The sequence below is a fragment of the Xenopus laevis genome, chromosome 9_10L (genome assembly GCF_017654675.1).
Source record: "Xenopus laevis strain J_2021 chromosome 9_10L, Xenopus_laevis_v10.1, whole genome shotgun sequence".
NCBI classification, from domain to species: Eukaryota; Metazoa; Chordata; class Amphibia; order Anura; family Pipidae; genus Xenopus; species Xenopus laevis.
The window spans coordinates 33,938,169-33,958,198 of record NC_054387.1 but is presented as its reverse complement, the minus strand read 5'-3'; the positions used below and the strand labels follow the sequence as shown (position 1 = coordinate 33,958,198).

At 39.7% G+C, this 20,030-nt stretch overlaps 1 protein-coding gene across 1 annotated transcript in view; it reads right to left on the bottom strand.

Annotated features, from left to right (window-relative positions):
* The window catches only part of timp2.L (TIMP metallopeptidase inhibitor 2 L homeolog), a 33,325-nt gene that overhangs the window by 4,363 nt on the left and 8,932 nt on the right, over nucleotides 1–20,030 (bottom strand). Inside the window, 3 exon segments of the mRNA NM_001094279.1 lie at nucleotides 2,565–2,689; nucleotides 2,798–2,906; nucleotides 15,417–15,517. Coding sequence (NP_001087748.1) covers nucleotides 2,565–2,689; nucleotides 2,798–2,906; nucleotides 15,417–15,517 — 335 coding nt within the window.

The following is a 20,030-nucleotide window of genomic DNA, read 5'->3' as shown; positions in this document are numbered from 1 at the left end:
TAGTGTTGCACTACAGGTAAAACTGATGTGTTTGCTTCAGAAACACTAATATAGATTATAAAAACAAACTGTAGCAATGGCGGAAATTGAAAAAAGTCTATATGGCACAGGTTAAATAGTGGATAACAGATAACATTATGTTCTACAGAGTTTATCTGCTGTGTAACCTGGGCCTTTTCTCCTTTGAATGGCTGCCCCCATTGCTACACAGCAAACACAGCAGTTTTACCAGTGCAGGGCAACACTGCATTATATTTGTATTACTTTAAAACACTTTAATTTTTTTGAATTTACTGGTCCTTTAAAGGCAGCTGTTAGAATTGATACAATAGTTGCTAAAACTCCACAGATGCTGCTGAGAAATGTATCAACTAATGCAGCAAATTGTAACAGGTCAGAATCTGCTCCTCGATCACATGAAACTTTAATTCTGGAAAAAAACAGTAAAAAATAAAGTATATGAATGGAGTTGAAAAAAGTCTTTATTTCTGGTGAACAATCTAAAAACAACTGAACAGAAAAAAAAGGCTTTGGAAGGGGAACAACCCCATTAAATGATGTCATTATTGCAGCACGTGATTGCTCAGGCCTAACATATAAAAAAAGTGAGCTGGTTCAAGCCACAACTGGTGCCACAGCCATTTCTCGGTTATTTCACACTCCGTAAGCTAGCAATTGCTTTACAGGCTGTGGCGCCCTTATACCTGTGAGCATCATTACACACAGGCATTAAAGTGGACTTGTCACCCAGACACAAAAAGATGTATAATAAAAGTCCTTTTCAAATGAAACTTAAAATCCAATTTCTATTTTTTATTAAAGCATTCAAGCTCATTTAAAAATCTCAGCTGTCAATCAAATATTGCCTGCCCCTCCTCTATGCCTTAGGCATTCTGAGATGATGCAAGGCTTGCAGTGCCCACAAAATGGCTCCTACCTGCTTGCTATAATTATGAATTCCCAGACTAAAGGAAACAAGATTCAAATAATTTATATAGTGTCATTAAAGTTAATTTTGCTTGACTAATGTGATGCAATAGGATTTTGAATATTTGGGTGATGACTCCCCTTTAATTACCTGCCTCCTGCTGTGCCTCATGCCCAAGGGTGCTCCCTCCTGCCCCAATGAAGAGTGCCTGAGTAAGGGGTGTGCAAATGGATGCCAAGGTCCAACCCTTGCATATCAAGTCACTTTCACTTAGGGATGCACCGAATCCAGGATTCGGTTTGGGATTCGGGTAGGATCCAGCCTTTTTCAGCAGGATTCAGCCGAATCCTTCTGCCTGGCCGAACCGAATTAGGGGCAGGAAGGGAAATTGTGTGACTTTTTGTCACAAAACAAGGAAGTAAAAAATGTTTTCCCCTTCCAACTCCTAATTTGCATATGCAAATTAGGATTCGGATTTGGTTCGGTATTCGCCCGGATTTTTCAAGAAGGATTCGGGGGTTCGGCCGAATCCAAAATATTGGATTTGATGCATTCCTACTTTCACTAGCTGGTGCAAATCATATCTTCTTAGAAACTAGCTGTAAGTGCTAAGAAAAAAATGTGGGCTGTGGGTGAAAAAAACAATCATGCATGTTTTTTGCACTTTACCCAATATAATGAATATGCCTGTTTGAGTTAAAAGTTTAGAAAGTCTGAAGATGCATAAATCCTGTATATAAATGCTGCAGTGTGCTGAACAGACCAACAGTGTGTATTTCATGGTACAGACAGTATTTAGGGTTTAGGCGATGTACAACTGATGAGTAAGTTGTTATTGTGCAGATCTGTTGTGCAAGCTGAGGAGAAGGACAGAACTTTCAGCAGAAGTTAAACAGGAGCTGAGTGCAGTACAAAGGACAGATTGTCCCCGAATTGCCTTATAAATAACCAGTATGAATGTTTAAAGCCATTGATTGATCGGCCCTTGTACTGAATTAGGCCACTGTTTGTAGATCACATTCTCCAAAAATGTTACTCCTTCCCCATCTGTGTGCCAGGGCTGATGCAGGATATAAGGAGGCCACTGTAACCCATTTTCTATTCTTAGATCACGCTGGGCACAAGTAGTGCTGACTTTTTCTATTATAATAAATACTTGTGTCTTTCAATATTTTTGTAAGACATCATCCTACCACTTCTTTTTTTTCTCTTTAACTTCAGTTATCTTTTTCTCCGAGTGCCCTCTGTATGACCGGAGAGAGGAGAGCATGTGATCAGAGAGGCAAATAAGATTTTTGAACGTACACTGCATATTTCCGTTATATTCAATATCCAGTGACTGAAAGAGCACCCGACAGAAAGTTTGGCATTCAAAGATGAAAGCAGGCTTTGGTCAGTGGGGACCACTCCCTATGTCACTACAGGGGTTACTATGCAGAAGGGTTACTTTGCCATATTTGCTGTGACACCCATGCCTTGAAATGCTAGAACCCACGTTCATAAATTGTTGGGGCCACTGGGTGCTGTGTCTAAACATGCACATAGTAACGTTTAAAAAGACATTGTTTCACAAAATGATGTCCTAACTGACCCATAGCATCATTATATAGCATTGCTTAAAAAAAAACGTCCTCACCTTACACTCGCAGCCCATTTCATATCGCTGATTGAGACTCTTCTTCTGAGTTGGGGTAAGAGAATCCCATGGCTCAATGAAGTCACAAAGAGTAATGTGCATCTTTCCATCACCATCGGCTTTACCTTGAGGGCAGTAAATGAACAAAGAGGGATCAGGGCAGAAGAAGAGATTACATTAGCAAACGGATATACAAACTCAGCGGTGATGATGCGACCAAGCACTTCTCATACCTGCAATCAGATACTCCTTTTTTCCAGCGATCTCCAGTGTCACCCCACAAACTGCTGAAGATGGAGCCGTGTAGATGAATTCTATATCCTTATCGGGTCCCTTAAACATCTGCAAAGACAGGTGAAGCAAATCATAATCAGATCTTAATGACAAACGGAGAGAGTTTTGGGTAAAAGCTGATACTGTACGGCAAAACTCCCATTAAGTCACCCCAATCTATTTAATAATTTATTTTTTGGATATATATATATATATATATATATATATATATATATATATATATATATATATATATATATATTTTTTTTATAATAATATAAAAGCACATTTTAAAAAAATCAATACAAAACGTGTGTGTTTTATTGAACCATTATTATTCATGTTCATATTACTCATAAGAGCATTTCTGTATTTACACTCACAGATATATACAGTTAAACCCCCTACTGTAAAACACATACTGTAAGTAACAGCTACAGAAATACATATAGAAACCTATTCGATTCTGTAGATATTATTATAACATATTCCAGTAGCTTTTGAGAGAAAGTACTTCTTATAATGTTAATTGGTACCTGAGAATAACAAGCAGATATGAACAGCATAATGTTTATAGTTAGCGTATAACTTAGAAGCCTATTGTTTAAAAGAGAAAAATACAAATTTCAATTACCTGTTATATGAAATGAGTAGGATTGGCCACATTTTACAGGGGCAACAACATCTTTAAGAATCAGACTCTCCCCACCTTCTGCAGACTCACAGACAGCTACTGTATACACGACCTTACAAACGCAACATTTCTGTAGTTGCATTTCATGGCCCATAAGACACAAGAAGGTTATCCATCTAATAGTGATGGTGTTGTGAGAGTGCTCTGTAGTGACACACAACACATTAGACAGTGGCAACCTTCACAACAAAAGGACGCTGAGCTCATGCTTCCATTTGAGGATGTCAGCAACTCCATTTCACTTTGCATTTATTATTCCTTCTTCCTCATAAATGGGAGATGGAGTATCTACAAGACAGTATCTACAAAACGGAGATTAGAAGGAAATTTGCATTTATTAAGAATCCAAACAGGTACTTCTCCCTGACTGAGAGAGACTAAGACCTTCCTTGTGCACCGAGAAGAACACAGGACGCTTTGTTGTCATTACAAGAACACGGAAAGCGTTTCGAAGTTACCATAAATAGTCGTCAGCATCTTGGACATAAACCACGCCTGATGTTAGCAATGTTTTAGGGCAGCACAAACCCTAAGCTAAACTACTGTTGAACATATTATAGCCTGTTTCATAGTGACACCTTGTGGTTTGAAATGGTTTCATTGTAAAAAGCATGAAATCAATGTCTCATCAGATCATATATATTACAGTATCTGTAATAATCGATAAGAACTAATAGGTCCTGACTTGAACTGATATTTCATTGTGATTTCACACATTGAAACCAGGGGGTCATTGTAAGATGCCTTTGGCAGAGTGCTTTGACACAGTGAAGTGAATATTGATGGGGATATTGATCAGGGAGGGTTTGGGTTGGAATTGGAAAAGTACAGTCCTCTGCTCCAGAAGGTTCCATCTCTTGGAATCAGAGGTGCATGCAGAAGTAGTAGATGGAGCAGGAAGCACGGGTATGGGTTGGATGCAGGTCTTACAATAGTAACATTTTGCAGTTTAGGGTCAGGTGTGGGTTAAAGGGATACTGTCATGGGAAAAAAAATTTTTTTCAAAATCAATCAGTTAATAGTGCTGCTCCAGCAGACTTCTGCACTGAAATCCATTTCTCAAAAGAGCAAACATATTTTTTTATATTCAATTTTGAAATCTGACATGGGGCTAGACATTTTGTCAATTTCCCAGCTGCCCCCAGTCATGTGACTTGGGCCTGCACTTTAGGAGAGAAATGCTTTCTGGCAGGCTGCTGTTTTTCCTTCTCAATGTAACTGAATGTGTCTCAGTGGGACATGGGTTTTTACTATTAAGTGCTGTACTTAGATCTACCAGGCAGCTGTTATCTTGTTACCTTCCCATTGTTCTTTTGTTTGGCTGCTGGGGGGAAAAAGGGAGGGGGTGATATCACTCCAACTTGTAGTACAGCAGTAAAGAGTGATTGAAGTTTATCAGAGCACAAGTCACATGACTTGTGGCAGCTGGGAAATTGACAAAATGTCTAGCCTCATGTCAGATTTCAAAATTGAATATAAAAAAATCTGTTTGCTCTTTTGAGAAATGGATTTCAGTGCAGAATTCTGCTGGAGCAGCACTATTAACTGATTAATTGTGAAAAAAATTTTTTTCCCATGACAGTATCCCTTTAAGATTTTGTTGGTTAGGTTTGAATGTGGGTTGAGTTTTTCCTGACACACACATCACTAGAAGGGAAGTAAAGGAATTCGAGCTACTGGCCCTGCCTTACTCTCTATGGCCATTTGCATGTCATTGAACTCAGCGTGTAAATTGTTTTTCTGTGCACTTATAACCTAATTATCATGAGTCTCTAGTTTGATTTTCTATCCTAATCTTAAATGGAGTCACCCTTTGATCCATCGCACTGGGGTTCACTATTAAACATGGCCGGCCTTTAAAGCATTGGACCTGTGGAGCCATAAAGGAAAAAGGCACCGTGCTGGCAATGATCCTTTTATACAAACGCCAATTACAGTTAAAGCAATCATTTTTACTAGCAGTCTCTGCATACGAAAGGTGAGAGATGATACACAGCTTTACCTATGCTTTAGGAATGCAGCAAATAAAGGGAGCATAGATTTGTCAAGGAGCACCCACTATACTGTTTTGCACAAAGTGCTGCATCGCAAAGATGCAGGAAAATAAAGTGGCAGAAGGAATAGTAACGGAACTACCCGGGTCCAGACTATGCAGCCAAACCCACCCCCTCCAGAAGCAGTGATCGCAGTGGATTCACAAGTGCTGGAACTGCCAGTGGGCCCAGAGGGGATACGGAATCTGGTGCAGTCGCACCACCGGTAGTTCTGCCGCTGGAAAAGAAGGTTCAAAAACCTTCCTCTTTGCGTCAGGCAGTACCTGTATTTTATACAAAGAACTATAGCTCTTTTAGGACCAGATTTATAGGTGGTTTAAGTAATAGAATTTGCCCAAAAAAGTGCTACTAGTCTTTTTTTTTTGTGTCTCACTCTTAAATCTGAGTGGTTGCCATGGTTACCATCCTCCGTATTCCGGAAAGAAAATGTAATCTCTGCCTAGAAATGTTATTTTTCTCCAGTCGTATACTGTACACAGAAGGTTAGTTTAAGGTGTTTGGATCTTCCAAAGTCAGAACTGCCCTGTTTTCACAAGGGAATAATTTTCAGATATAAATGGAGTAGATTTAGAGCTTTATGGCTTTATAGCAGATTAAAGGAGTGGTTCACCTTTAAGCTAACTTTTGTTTTGTTATAGAATTGGTCTTTATTATTTTTTTATTGTTTAATTATTTGCCTTCTTCTGCTGTCTCTTTCCAGCTTTCAAATGGGGGTCACTGACCCCCATCTAAAAAAAAATGCTCTGTAATGCTACGTATTTATTGTTATTGCTTCTTTTTATGACTCATCTTTCTTTTCAGACCATCTCCTATTCAAATTCCAGTTTCTCATTCAAATCCGTGCATGGTTGCTAGGGTAATTTGGAATCTAGCAACCAGAAGCTAAAATAACTAAAAATTATATCAAAATATCACTCTCTCCATCATACTAAAAGTTAACTCAGAGGTCAACCACCCCCTTTATGGGAGTAGTAATGCATTTGGATACAACCTTACAAACTGCAAATCCAGTATATTAGTAAATCAGCTTCCTATGTGTTTGAGGTTTTTTTGAAGCAAAACCGAGGAAGAACAATACCAAAGCAGAACTAGCTGCTAGTGTTTTTATTGCCACAGCATGTTTCAAGCACCACACTCAAGTGGCTCCTGTTGTTGCAATAAATAACACTAGCAGCTAGTTCTGCTTTGGTCTAGTTCTTCCTCGGATTTTCTTCACATTAGATGCACCAGGAGTGAGGGTTCCCAAGAGAAGACTAGACAAATGTTCCCTTTGGTTGTTGGGCCTCTTTATCTTTTATGTGTTTGAGGCTGTTACATAAGTTCAGAATGTTTCAAATAGAACTATTAAACGAATACTGTCATTGATATCTGACATGGGGCTAAACATATTGTCAGTTTCCCATTGCCCCCAGTCATGTGACCTGTGCTCTGATAAACTTCAGTCACTCTTTACTGCAGTACTGCAAGTTGGGGTGATATAAACCCCCTCCCTTTCCCCCCCAGCAGCCCTATGGTAGGTAGGGGTCAATGTGCCGTTTAGAGGGTTATTTATTCGTTTTCACTAGAAAACTCAAATTTTGAGAGAAGAAAATTCGAATTTTTCAAGATTGAGTATACCCTGAAGCTGCAAAAAGTCTAAATCTGAAAATCCACCATCTCAGACCTGTCGAGGTTCTGTATACTGTAAGTCAGTGGAAGAGGCAATTTCTCAATTTGGCCAAAGACTCGAAAAATTCGAGCAATTCGTAGAAAAAAAACCCCAAAATATTTGAGAGATTTGGATTTTTCTCTCGATTTAATCGGATTTTTCCCACAATCAAATTAAATTTGAGTTATTTTATTAATAAATAAGCCAAAATCGGGCATGGGAGTTTGAGATAAATTCAGATTTTAGTAAATAACTCCCTAAATGTTAAGAATTACTGTGGCATGTGGGCTGTCACTGCGCCATTTAGAAATAGCAAAAATGAATATGGTTTATTGTTGAGCAAGTCTGGGCTGAGGCTCTGAGGCTGAAGGCAAGAAGGAGGGTATAAAAAAGTTTTAAAGGAGAACTAAAGCTTAACTTAAGAAGTAGGCAAAAATGTTGTACGTTTTGGGCTTCTGTACCAGCCAAATGGAACCACTTTAGCAGTAAAGATCTTTTTCTTCAAAGATGCCCCAGTAGCTCCCCATCTTCTTTTCTGCTGATTCACTGCACATGATCTGTGCAGCTTAGGGACCCACTCACAATATACAGTACACATAGAATAGAAATGTCACATAATTAATACAGATAATCACTACATGGCAGCACAGAAACCAGTGCAACTAGTACAATCAGCCTTTTAGCATCAGCTTATATTACAGAAAAAGCAAAAAAGAAGAGAAATTGATCAATGCACATTCCCTGGTCTCCTGTCATATAAAATGCAGATGCATGTATTTACAAAGACATTTGATATTATGACCAGAGGTAAATATGGCACCGCCATATGGGGTTTACCTTGACGTGATCTTATGATCATAATTTTGTAACTAAAAACCTCTGTCTTTGGAAATACATGCATCTGCATAGATTACTTATATGTCAGGGGACCAGGGAATGTGCATTGATCAATTTCTCTTCTTTTTCTCTATGTCTGTTAATTTGGCCAGATCAGTAGCATTTCCATTTTAGTACATTTTTATTTAGCCATGGAGTGCTCCCACAACCTTTCCTTTTTGCATTTCATATTACAAACCTCATTTTCTGCTTGACGATTTGTGACGACCCCTAAGTTTAGCTGCTCAGAGCCCACTGAGCATGTGAGTGTCACAGACACTTTCCAAGAAGGTGACCCCCTGTGACAAGTTTGAAGTCCTTGATGATTGCTGCTATCGGGAAGCTGAAACTTCAGACTGATGCAATAAGTTCAGTATATAAAATATGGCATTTTTAGGCATAATCATTTTTAGGGTTTAGTTCTCCTTTAAAGGGATTCTGACAAGTTCTAAACTTTTATTTACAGACCCACCTCATAAGGGGCCCCCAAAAATGTTAGTCATATTGTAGGGACAGCTATCATGGAGCCTGAGCATCCGAAAAACCAAACTGTGAAAAAATAACTTATGTTACACAATATTAAAGGTCTTTTGTAACTTAATAGTTGGCATCATCTGACAGCCTCTAGTTTGCCATTTTGTTATGTTTTATATAGTTCTTAGTGGAAGCAAGAAGTGATGCAAAATATGAAATATGTGGATAAGTACAGACTGTTCTTACACAAACTCAGTTGTTGCTACTGCTGCTGCCACCAAGTTTTTCGGAAGCATCTGGACACATAATGAGGTTGTGTCAAGTTACAAACCTCTTGGCTTTGGTTAAATAATCAATCACAAATGTCAGTAATTGTTGTCAGCTCCCCTCCAGGAGATAAACAGGAGTCATTGTTGGTGCTGGGGGGAGCTTACTGTTAGCAGGAGTCATTCCTATATTGTACTCCTGCTATTACGGGTATGGAATCCCTTATCCACAAAGCTCCAAACTACAGGAATACCATCTCCCTTAGGGGCAAATTTACTAACCTCTGAAAATTCGCCAGAGACAGCTTAGCTCACAGCGCAACACTTCGCCAGGCATAGATTCCAGGACAACGCTAATTCACTAAAATTCAAAATTGAGTCCAGGGCACCGAACTCTGGCGAAGTTGTGTTAGCGTTACTGCTCCAAGCCAAGCGAAGTTGCACTAGTGTTGCATAATTTGCCTACGGCGGGAAATTAAAGTTCAATCTACTCTATTGCACTTTGCCTGGTCTGAGGTGGCGAAGTCAAGTCTGGCGCAAGACGTAATGTTCAGTAAAATCCACATCTTAGTGAATTTGCGTAGTTACGTCTATTCGCCAGAGCGCAAAATCGCCAGGCATTAGGGAGCGAAGTACTGCTAGAGTCTATCTCCTTTACTAGCCAAGTTACGCCAGCGACCGTTAGTAAATCGGCGAAATTATCCAATATGACGTCACTTCGCCCTTTAGTAAATTTGCCCCTTAGTGTCCATTTGAAGCAAATATTTCCTATTTTTCTTATTTTTAAAAACAATTTCCTTTTTTCTCTGTAATAATAAAACAGTACATTGTTAGTGGCATGAATCCATATTGGAGACAAAACAATTCTATTGGATTTATTTTATTTTTAAAGGGCACCTGTTGGGTAAAAATGTTATCCCTAACCAAAGGTGCGGGCTAATACAGCCCGCATTCTTTTTTAAAAAAACGACTGTTATCCCCAACCCTTTGAGTGATTTTTAGGAGACAGTGGGCCAGATTCAAATATTATTTTATGGTGTTTCACATAAACAATTTACAATTTCAGGAGAAGGAAACTTTTCTCCTCATTCAGTTCCAGTTTTTCCCATAGACTTCAATAGATAAACAGTGAGATAAGATTTTCTCATTGAATTGCATCTGGCTCTATGGGAAAATAGAGAATTAAATTAGGATATACACATTTCTCATCAAATTGAATCTGATCTAATGTATTGTGATTTAAGTTAGAGAAAATATCCCTTATCCAGATCATCCAAGGTCCCAAGCATTCTTGATAAAAGATCCTATACAGTATACAGTCTATTTCTACATTCGTCTATGAAGGCATAAATCTAATGATATTTATATCTGTGTTTCTATATCATTATTTTTTGAATGTTTGATAATGTTGCTGTGATCTCTAAATTTGTATTAAAAATATTATTTTTACTTATGGTAATTCTGGAAACTGGGGATCCTCATTCTGTTATGGTCTTTCATTTGGCAGATCTAAAGATAAGTAACTGAAATGATTTTGATATTAACAAATACAATGGAGCTCACATTTTACCAGAAAAAATTATGTAAAAAATGATGTAAAATCCAGGAAAATGAAGAATCAGAGAAATGCATAATGTATTATATATTGGTGGGGCCACAAAGAAAAACCATAACAGAACGAGGATCCCCAGTTTCCATAATGTATGTGAGTAATAATATTCCAAAAGCCTATGTGCAAATTGAATGTGAGCATACTACTGGTTGGGATAAAAGGAAATTATGGAAAGGCTGTCTCCCATATAATCAAATAAATAATAATAATAATCAAATAATCCAAATCTTTAAAAATGATTTCCTGGTTTTCTCAATAATAAAACAGTAGCGTGTACTTGATGCCATCTAAGATATAATTAATCCTTATTGGAAGCAAAACCAGCCTATTGGGTTTATTTAATGTTTATATGATTTTCTAGTAGACTTAAGGTATGAAGATCCATTACCCGTAAAACCCCAGGTCCTGAGCATTCTGGATAACAGGTCCCATACCTGTTTGGAGAATATTGGGTATAATTATTTTTGATGATTATGTCCTATGGTGCCCGTGGAGCAGGCTGGAGGCTTGGAATTTTCTCAGTTTCTGGCTGAGAGGAAGAAAAGCAATTAAGTTGATTCAGTTCAGTTGAGACAGTTGAGGCTTGGAATTTTCTCAGTTTCTGGCTGAGAGGAAGAAAAGCAATTAAGTTTGTTTGAGCTTTAAAACATAATGCTTCTGGAACATCCTCTTCATCAGCATCCTCTTCTTCAGCATCATATTTGCCCTCCTCATACTTATTTATTTGTATCTCATAGTGAAAACACTGTCGAAATGTTTTCACTATGAGATACAAATAAATAAGGTATAAATTGCACCGATTTTTCCGTTTACAAATCGTTTATCTATATTGGTTAACTGACCAGTTGCATCTGTGCCATAGTGGAGAAGTAATCTCTGACACAAGTGTTCCTCTTCCTGTTCTGTCATGTTGCAAACCCATACTGTAAAGATCCCGCATTTGATATGGCTTCCTACAGGTCACCCAGATTTAGAGGCATCCTTTATAATGGTGGCTGCTGCTTTCTTCTCTTGCTATTTATTTTCTGCAGGCTTCTTCAGTGACTGAGGTTTCACAGACCAGCATGTCCCCCTGCTCTAATTCATTGAGACCCAGTTCCTGGTTATAACGCTGCGCTGGTTTCCAGCCCTGTGTGTTCTGATCTCTGGCTGTCCTGGACTATGCTAAAATGAATGTTGTCAGAAACATACTGGATAGTATATAAACGTTGACTGGATGAGTGTCATGATCGAGCAGTGACACTAAAAGATCATACCCTATTCAACCAAGGTAAGACAAATGGAATGGAGGCGATGATTTGTAAAGGAAGAGGTAGTGTAGCCTTCATAAGGTTAAAAGTCAATTTAAGATAATGAAAAATTAAAAATTTCCAAACTGGGTTCTAAGCATAGTTGTCCTGATATAAAGTGATGCATTGAAATATATTTATTTGTCTCAACTGAACTAAATCAATGCTTGCTCCAGCTGGTGTAGCCTGCTCCACCACATCTCCGATGGTCCGTACTGCAGGCCTTCTCTATATTTGTTTCCTTAATGCTTTAGAGACCAATGGCACATGCAGTGTTTCTCTGCCAACATAGTTCAGCCAATGGAGAAAAACATTAATAGACGCCATCTGTAACCACTCAGAAAGGGGGGTTTATAATTCCGAAAATGCACAATTTGCAATATGGGCCTGTAACCGCCTGTTACCATGCCACAGCCATGGGATGGGGTAAATTACATTCCTTCTCTGGCCAAAATTGACTTTATATGGAGGCTGAAGGTTTTGAATGAATGGACTATTCACGCTCAGCATATAAACCCTTCTTTGTATCTCATAGGTAACTCAATTCCTATTAATTGTGCTTCTGGCAGTTTATGTGAATCAAAATGAATCTCACCCAGTGGTACCCCTAAGAAATGTAGGCACAGCCTGAATTAATCTCTTGGAATATATAAGTGCTGCAGGAAAATTACATAAATGTGCAGCCAACCACCGGCTTGAAGGCTAGATATCTATGCGGGGCTAGCCAACAGCCAAATTCCAGATCTTTTTCTGTGCTTGTAGTACTCATATGTATGTCTAGCACATATATTTTGACCTTAAATGTATATTTTATTTACCTATTTATAAAAAGGACTTAACTACAAATAGTCAAATACATGTGTTAAAGCAAATTTAAGATATTTAATGGAAATAAGATTCCACTGACTGAAACTCATATTAACTCATACACACACACACATATATATATATATATATATATATATATATATATATATATATATATATGTGTGTGTCACGAGTCACTAAGGCTTCTTTAGATACTACTGTCACTTCCCAACAAAAAAGTCTAAAAGTGTCATTTACATACTACACTGCAGTGTGCAAAGTGCAAATGTGGCTGCAGGTTGCAGTGTTATTTACCCACATTGCAGTGTTTTTTCCACAATGCCAGCACCATTGCAGTTGCCAGTGGGAAGTTGCACATAACACAATTGCAACTGATGGGTTGAAATAGACGTAACAATGCTTGTTACACTATTGCACAAAAAAGTCAAGATTCCTTTAAACTTGCAAATTCAGTGCATAAAGGTGCAATTTCAAATGTAATCACCATATTCCCCCCCCCAAAAAAATTCAAGGGGGCGAAGTGGCCGTCGCTAGCGCATCCACAGGGATATCGACAATTCACTAACAGGCGTAGAGGACAATACACTAGCGAATGAGACCGTCACTAGCGTTCATTTCCACCCTATTGCCTGGCAACTTTTCGCTCTGGCTTTTTGCCTTCAAAAAGTCCAAATTATTTAAGATTTATGTGTGAAAACTTTTTTAAAACTAATTTGAGGGGCATGCCACATTTGTTTAAGGGTGGGCTCATGTCTAGGGCATTAGAGGATCTCCTCTATCTTTAGGCTCATTGGACATGTGTTTGAAAAAGTGGCCACTTCATGCATTTGCACCAACATTACTATTAAAGACGTCCATACGACTTTTAGGTACCCGTCCTATTCAAATTAACCTAAGCGTAAGAGTGCTAGCGAAGTTCGCTAGGCAGAAATGAACGCTTGCAAAAATTTGTTCGAAAATGCTCACCCAGCCTTAGTAATGCTAGCGAAAATTCGCCAGCGTTCAGCTGCTGAGATGCAACTTCGCATTTTAGTGAATTAGCATAGTGGCGAAGCAGTCGCTGATGAAAATTCGCCCTTTAGTAAATTTTCTTGCATTTTGTCTCAGAGTGGACACAATTGCACGGAAGTCCATTTTCACTGTTGGTGTGCGAGCACCACCTGAGCCCGATTCTTTAGGGGCAAGTACACTGTGCCATTTGACGCTGGGTACAAAGGGAACCCTGAAACTACTGCCTTGACAGTAGGTGGTAGTCAGTAGTGTAACTAGATGTTACTGGGCCCACAGCAAATTAATTTTAGGGCCCCCAACATATCCAGAGGTTGTCCTGTTTTACCAATATATATATATATATATATATATATCTATATATATATATATATATATATATATATATATTTTTTTTTTTTTTTTTTTTTTTTTGAAATTTTTCATTAGTACTGTTAGAGCCTCATGGGGCCCCTATGCCTCCTGGGCCCCCTGTGCAGCTGCAGGGTCTGCTTCCTCTATAGTTACGCCCCTGGTGGTAGTGGTTCTCCACTACCACCAGGAGCAGCAGTGCTCAATTTAGAATGGGAGGCAGGAAGGACTGAGCGACGCAAAGCAATTCAGAAGTGCAAGGAATACATGTTATATGAATGGGATGAATGGGATATTTCGCTCCAAGCGCAACTGAAGTTGTGGTCATGCATAACCCCTTAAATGTTGACCGCAGTGTTGTTTTGTGTAAAAAGAAAATACATATCTGTTGGCTGCATCCAAGTGTTGTTGCTCTTGCGAGCATACTTTTCAGTCATTTACAGATTTTTAAAACTGTATAAAAGCAAAAGATCAGCCAAACTACCTTCCCACACATGTGATTCCTCATCACAGGCCATGGGGTAAAAAGTGGGCACTGGATACCTGTAATATTTGCTCTTTAGTTTACAGGTACACAAGGTATTTTCTCTGCTGGCATATATTTCATCTAATGGAGAAGTGCCCAAAACAGCATCTATCCCCTTCCATTGTCTGTAATCTGCCTGAAACTCTCTAGAGCAGTTCCAGGCCTTACAGCCAATAGGACACAGTCACAATTGTGGGGTGCTCATCTCTGAAGTGAAACACTTTTGTTGTGTCAGGTGCTGTGCCGGAGGACCCACTCCTGTCATATCATTGCATTGAAGAAATGAAGAATTTATTCAGCCCACAAAAAGCATTTTTGTATGATGTGGGCTGAATAAATTCTTCATAAAGCAATATTACGAGTTATATAGTGTGATGCTGGTCATTTCTTCAATTACAGCCAATAGGAGACAGCAGGGGAAGTTCCAGGCACTTGTAACTAGGTTGACGTATGCTGGCATAGAAAATGCCCAATCTGCCTTTAGCCTTAGGTGCAAATACTTCTCTTATATGGTATTAATGGTAATGACATATTTATCAAATTACTTATATCCTGACATGCTTAGGGTCATATATAAATCACAATTGTCCCAGATGCCCACTCTTTTGGTTATGAAGGCTATATAAAGAGACCTTCTTTGTATATGAACTGACAAGGGGCCCAGAAAATGTTGTTGTACGGGGCCCTGTGATTTCTGATGGTGGCCCTGCCCTAAGATTTGTTCTAAGGTTTTATATTGATTTACCCTTTTATGACTGTCCAGGCCCTCTCTGCCTTCTAGGCCATGTCTCAGGCTGATATCTTGTAGAAGGGATTTATATTTTGCATATGTTTGTTAAAACCTCAAGCATTTTCCAATAGCAGTGCACCAGCATGTTGCGAGGGAACAGAGGCAATGTTCCTAATAGGGCAGGAGTTTTCACACAGTGCTGTTATTTTGTATTTTTCCTTACCTTAATTTGTTTGATCTCATATTGGATCCTTTTGATGGGATTACCATAGACATCATTCCCACTTTCCACCTCTTTTCCAGTAACGGCTTTGGCTCGAATAACTGAAGGCAAAGGCAAGAGAGGTTACTATAGAATATAGTACATTTATCCTATCTCTTATTTTATGGAAAAAAACCCATTTTTTTTTGTTAAAACAAAGAGAAACGTAAGTGTCCATTTATGTTACTCAAAGGCTCATTTATGTACACAGTATGCTTTTTGTCAAACCTTTTTCAGGTACTTGTGTCCAAATGCAGTTAGCCTGGCAGCACCAGAAATGACACCAGGCTGACTGCAAAAATATTTGGCACAACTGCGTCTGATTTACTGCAAAGCTGGAGTTGTATCCATTTTGATGAATTGGATACGGTTGCACCGGATGCAGACGCAGTGCAATTTCATTCATTTCAATGCCCATGTTGCAGTGCATGTTGCCTTTATGGGGAATGTTCCAAAGAGGAGGACAGGAGTTTAAGGGGAGCATTCTCCACAGTCAGGTACCAGCTGCCTCCAGGTTGACACCCATAAAATGGTATATTCTAGTGAGGCAGAGACTTGGCATGAGTCAATGGTTGATGTATATCATCTTTATAATCTGTATAATACCTTATGAATGAGAAGAGGCTAAGCTAATGCAGCAGGGATGAAATACGTGAAATAGGAGTTGCTAAGGGTTTCATGCTATCAGGCATATCTGTCTAGCACAGAGTGCTGTATGTAGGCCAATGCTGTCCAACTTCTGTGGTTATGGGGGTGGGAATTTTTCTACGTGGTGGAGGGCCGATAATGAAAGCCATTGTTAACCACTCCCAATTTTAAACCACACCCACTTTCAGCCACACCCATGTTACCACAAGAACTTAGACATGTCCACATTAATGGCGGTAGCACACCAAAAAAACAAATCTCTCTGCAGGAATATTACTCATACCTGAGCATATTTAAGTCATATTAAAACACACCCTTAAATACATATGCCTCTTCCCCTGTGGATAATACAGCACCCCCCCCAGCACATGATTAAACAACTTAGGGGCCCCTACCAACAATTTCCAAATGCTAACAAACCCTTCCAGACTCATGTCCCACAGACAGTGTAGGGTAGGCAGAGTATATCACACACAGAGAACATATGGGTAGGCAGAGTGTGTCACACACAGGGAGCATAGGGCATTCAGTGTATGGAACTCACAGGGAGCATAGGGCAGAGTATGGAACACACAGGGAGTAGAGGGCAGTTACAGTATGGCACACACAGGGAGCATATGACAGGCAGAGTATGGCACACACAGGGAGCATATGGCAGGCAGAGTATGGAACACACAGGGAGCATAGGGCAGGCAGAGTATGCCACACACAGGGAGCATAGGGCAGGCAGAGTATAGCACACACAGGGAGCATAGGGCAGGCAGAGTATGACACACACAGGGAGCATAGGGCAGGCAGAGTACGGCACACACAGGGAGCATAGGGCAGGCATAGTATGGCACACACAGGGAGCATAGGAAAGGCAGAGTATGGAATGCATAGGGCATGCATAGGGCAGGTAAAGTATGGAACACACAAAGCATAGGGCAGGCAGAGAATGGTACACACAGGAGTATAGGGCAGGCAGAGTATGGCACACTCAGGAAACATAGGGCAGGCAGAGTATAGCACACACAGGGAGCATAGGGCAGGCAGAGTATGGCACACACAGGGAGCATAGGACATACAGAGTATGGCGCACACAGGGAGCCTAGGGCAGGCAGAGTATGTCACACACAGGGAGAATATGAAAGGCAGAGTATGGAACGCACAGGGAGCATAGGGCAGACAGAGTATAAAGCACACAGGGAGCATAGGCAGTCAGAGTATGGCACACACAGGGAGCATAGGGCAGTCAGAGTATGGCACACACAGGGAGCATAGGGCAGTCAGAGTATAGCACACACAGGGAGCATAGGAAAGGCAGAGTATGGAACGCACAGGGAGCATAGGGCAGGCAGAGTATGGAACACACGGAGCATAGGGCAGGCAGAGTATGGCACACACAGGGAGCATATGGAAGACAGAGTATGGAACACACAGGGAGCATAGGGCAGGCAGAGTATGGAACACACAGGGAGCATAGGGCAAGCATAGTATGGCACACACAGGGAGCCTGGGCAGGCAGAGTAGGGAGTCTCGGCCTGAAGTGTGAAGAGTACAGGGTTTTAGAGGTGTTATAAGTGTGAACAAATGCAAGGGGGATAACATATGTGAACAATACGGGATTTTACAGTCTGAAGTTGAGGTGTAAACAATGCAGGGGCCAGTTAATCTCAGTACTAATACATTTTAAAGCTTACACAAGGAAAGCAGTCAAAGCAGGCAGACTTTCATGTGGGGGCCACACGGGGGGGGGGGCACAGGCCGCCAGTTGGACAACACTGCTGTAGGCTATGCTGGGACTACCTTCTGCCCTGAAGGTATAGTAGTTAAACAGCTTATTTTGTTCACAGTGGCCCAAAGCACTCCAGCTTTAAACCCTGTGAGGCATAAAGCCAAAGGGGCAGGAATTCCGTACACTCTGGGCTCCATTCAGAAATTACATCCATTCTTTGAATTTATGTACTATTTGTATATATGTCACCAACGTAATATTAAAGTATAGGGTCAACTGAGTTGTTGAGAGGGGAAGACAAGCCGTTCTATGTAGTCATGTGATAAGATATCTGTTGTACAGCTGTGCTGTGGTCAGTCAAGGGTGGTAGTCTCATACCCTGCGGCTTCATCATTGAATCCGCCAGTTCTTCTCGTGCTGCTGAATCACAAGAAAAAAATGCACCCAAACTCGGAGGGGTTTATGGAGAACTGAGTAATTTTGAGGAGGAAACTGCTACATTGCATTTTCAAAGCCAAACCCAGAGCAACAGAGCCAAGATGGGCATGTGATGCAAGGAATAAAGGGAACGGAGAGGAGGATGACAGATGTGAAATATATGTATTCAAAGGCATAATTTTTCATAGAAAGACCTTAAAAGGTTATGGAATCTAAAATAAACATGCCCTAAAAGGATCAAAGGACTTTATAAATATAAAATAAATATTTCTTATGCAGCTATATAAAGACACATATTAGAGAAATTAAAATCTCAGAATTATTGCAGTTAGTTCTACAATCTGCTACCCCTTTCTCTGTTATTTATAGTTTAATTGCACGGCAGAAGTGATCGTTTTCTTGCCAGAAATGTGCTTTTCCTCAGAAATACAAGACAAATGCAACATAGGATAATACCTTATCAGTTCCAAGTAAAGAGATCATGGTGGGAAGCAATAATAAAGCTCTAAGTGCCGACAGGATACTACAGTCAAGCAATGAGCACAAAATGTTTTGCTTAATTCATATACTGCTGAAGCAAGTGGGTATTAGAGTTTAGTGGACTATAGATTATAAAACACACCAACTGGGTCTCCACTGGGAACAATCTGTTCGTCATGACTGTGTTGATGGCAAAATTGGTACAGATGTGCCTTCTATAGGCTTACAAGGCAAATGCTTGGGTGAGCAAGAAGGCCCACAGAGACCTGAGCCCACCAGGAGTTTTCCTGGTATCCTATTGGGCCAATTCAACATTGATGACATTAGCAAACCAATGCAGACCTTATCTGACATGGTTCTTAACCAGGAACCCTTTGAGGAAGTCATTCAGAGTCAAAGTAACTTCTCTAGCACGGAGCACCAGCTGGGCCAATTTTCTTAAAGACAATTTTTTATTGATATTGATGGATCGTTCAGGAATATGTATTAGAACCACACGCTTGATGCATTTCGTGGCTACCAGACACTTTCTCAAAAGCTATATGGTACTCTGTACCACCTCTAACCATTTAAACTCACTAGAACCCACCCCTAAAAACATTCATCCATTAGCACAATGGACAATAGATCTCCCAGCATTAATCCACATTGCTATATTAAAATATACATGAAAGAATGCAGAGAAAAGTGAGCTAAATTATTAATAACAAAATTAACCAATATCTGTTGCATTCAAATATCACAATAATATAAAAATAAACATATCTATATAAATTGTGTGACAGAAAACTACTTATAAAGCAAGAGACCTCCCATTCACGATTTAGATCCCCATAGGTCTCTATTGTTTTAAGATGATATATCCAGTATGCCTCTTTCTCCAATGTTTTTTCCTCTGTATCACTTTTCCTCATAGTATAATTAGTAGGGATGCAGTGAATCCACTGTTTTGGATTCGGCCGAACCCCCGAATCCTTCACAAAAGATTCAGCCGAATACGGAATCAAATCTGAATCCTAATTTGCATATGCAAATTAGGGATGGGAAGGGGAAAACATTTTTTACTTACTTGTTTTGTGACAAAAAGTCATGCGATTTCCCTCCCTGCCCCTAATTTGCATATGCAAATTAGGATTTCTTTTTTTTTTTTTTTTTTTTTTTTTACAATTGTTATAATACAGCCAAGAAGCAAGATCGTTTAATCAATAATGTTGTAAATAATGTGGATATTACAAGTCACAGATTGGGCACAATGACTACTTAAAGGCACGAGTCTGCAGACCAAGGGGCAG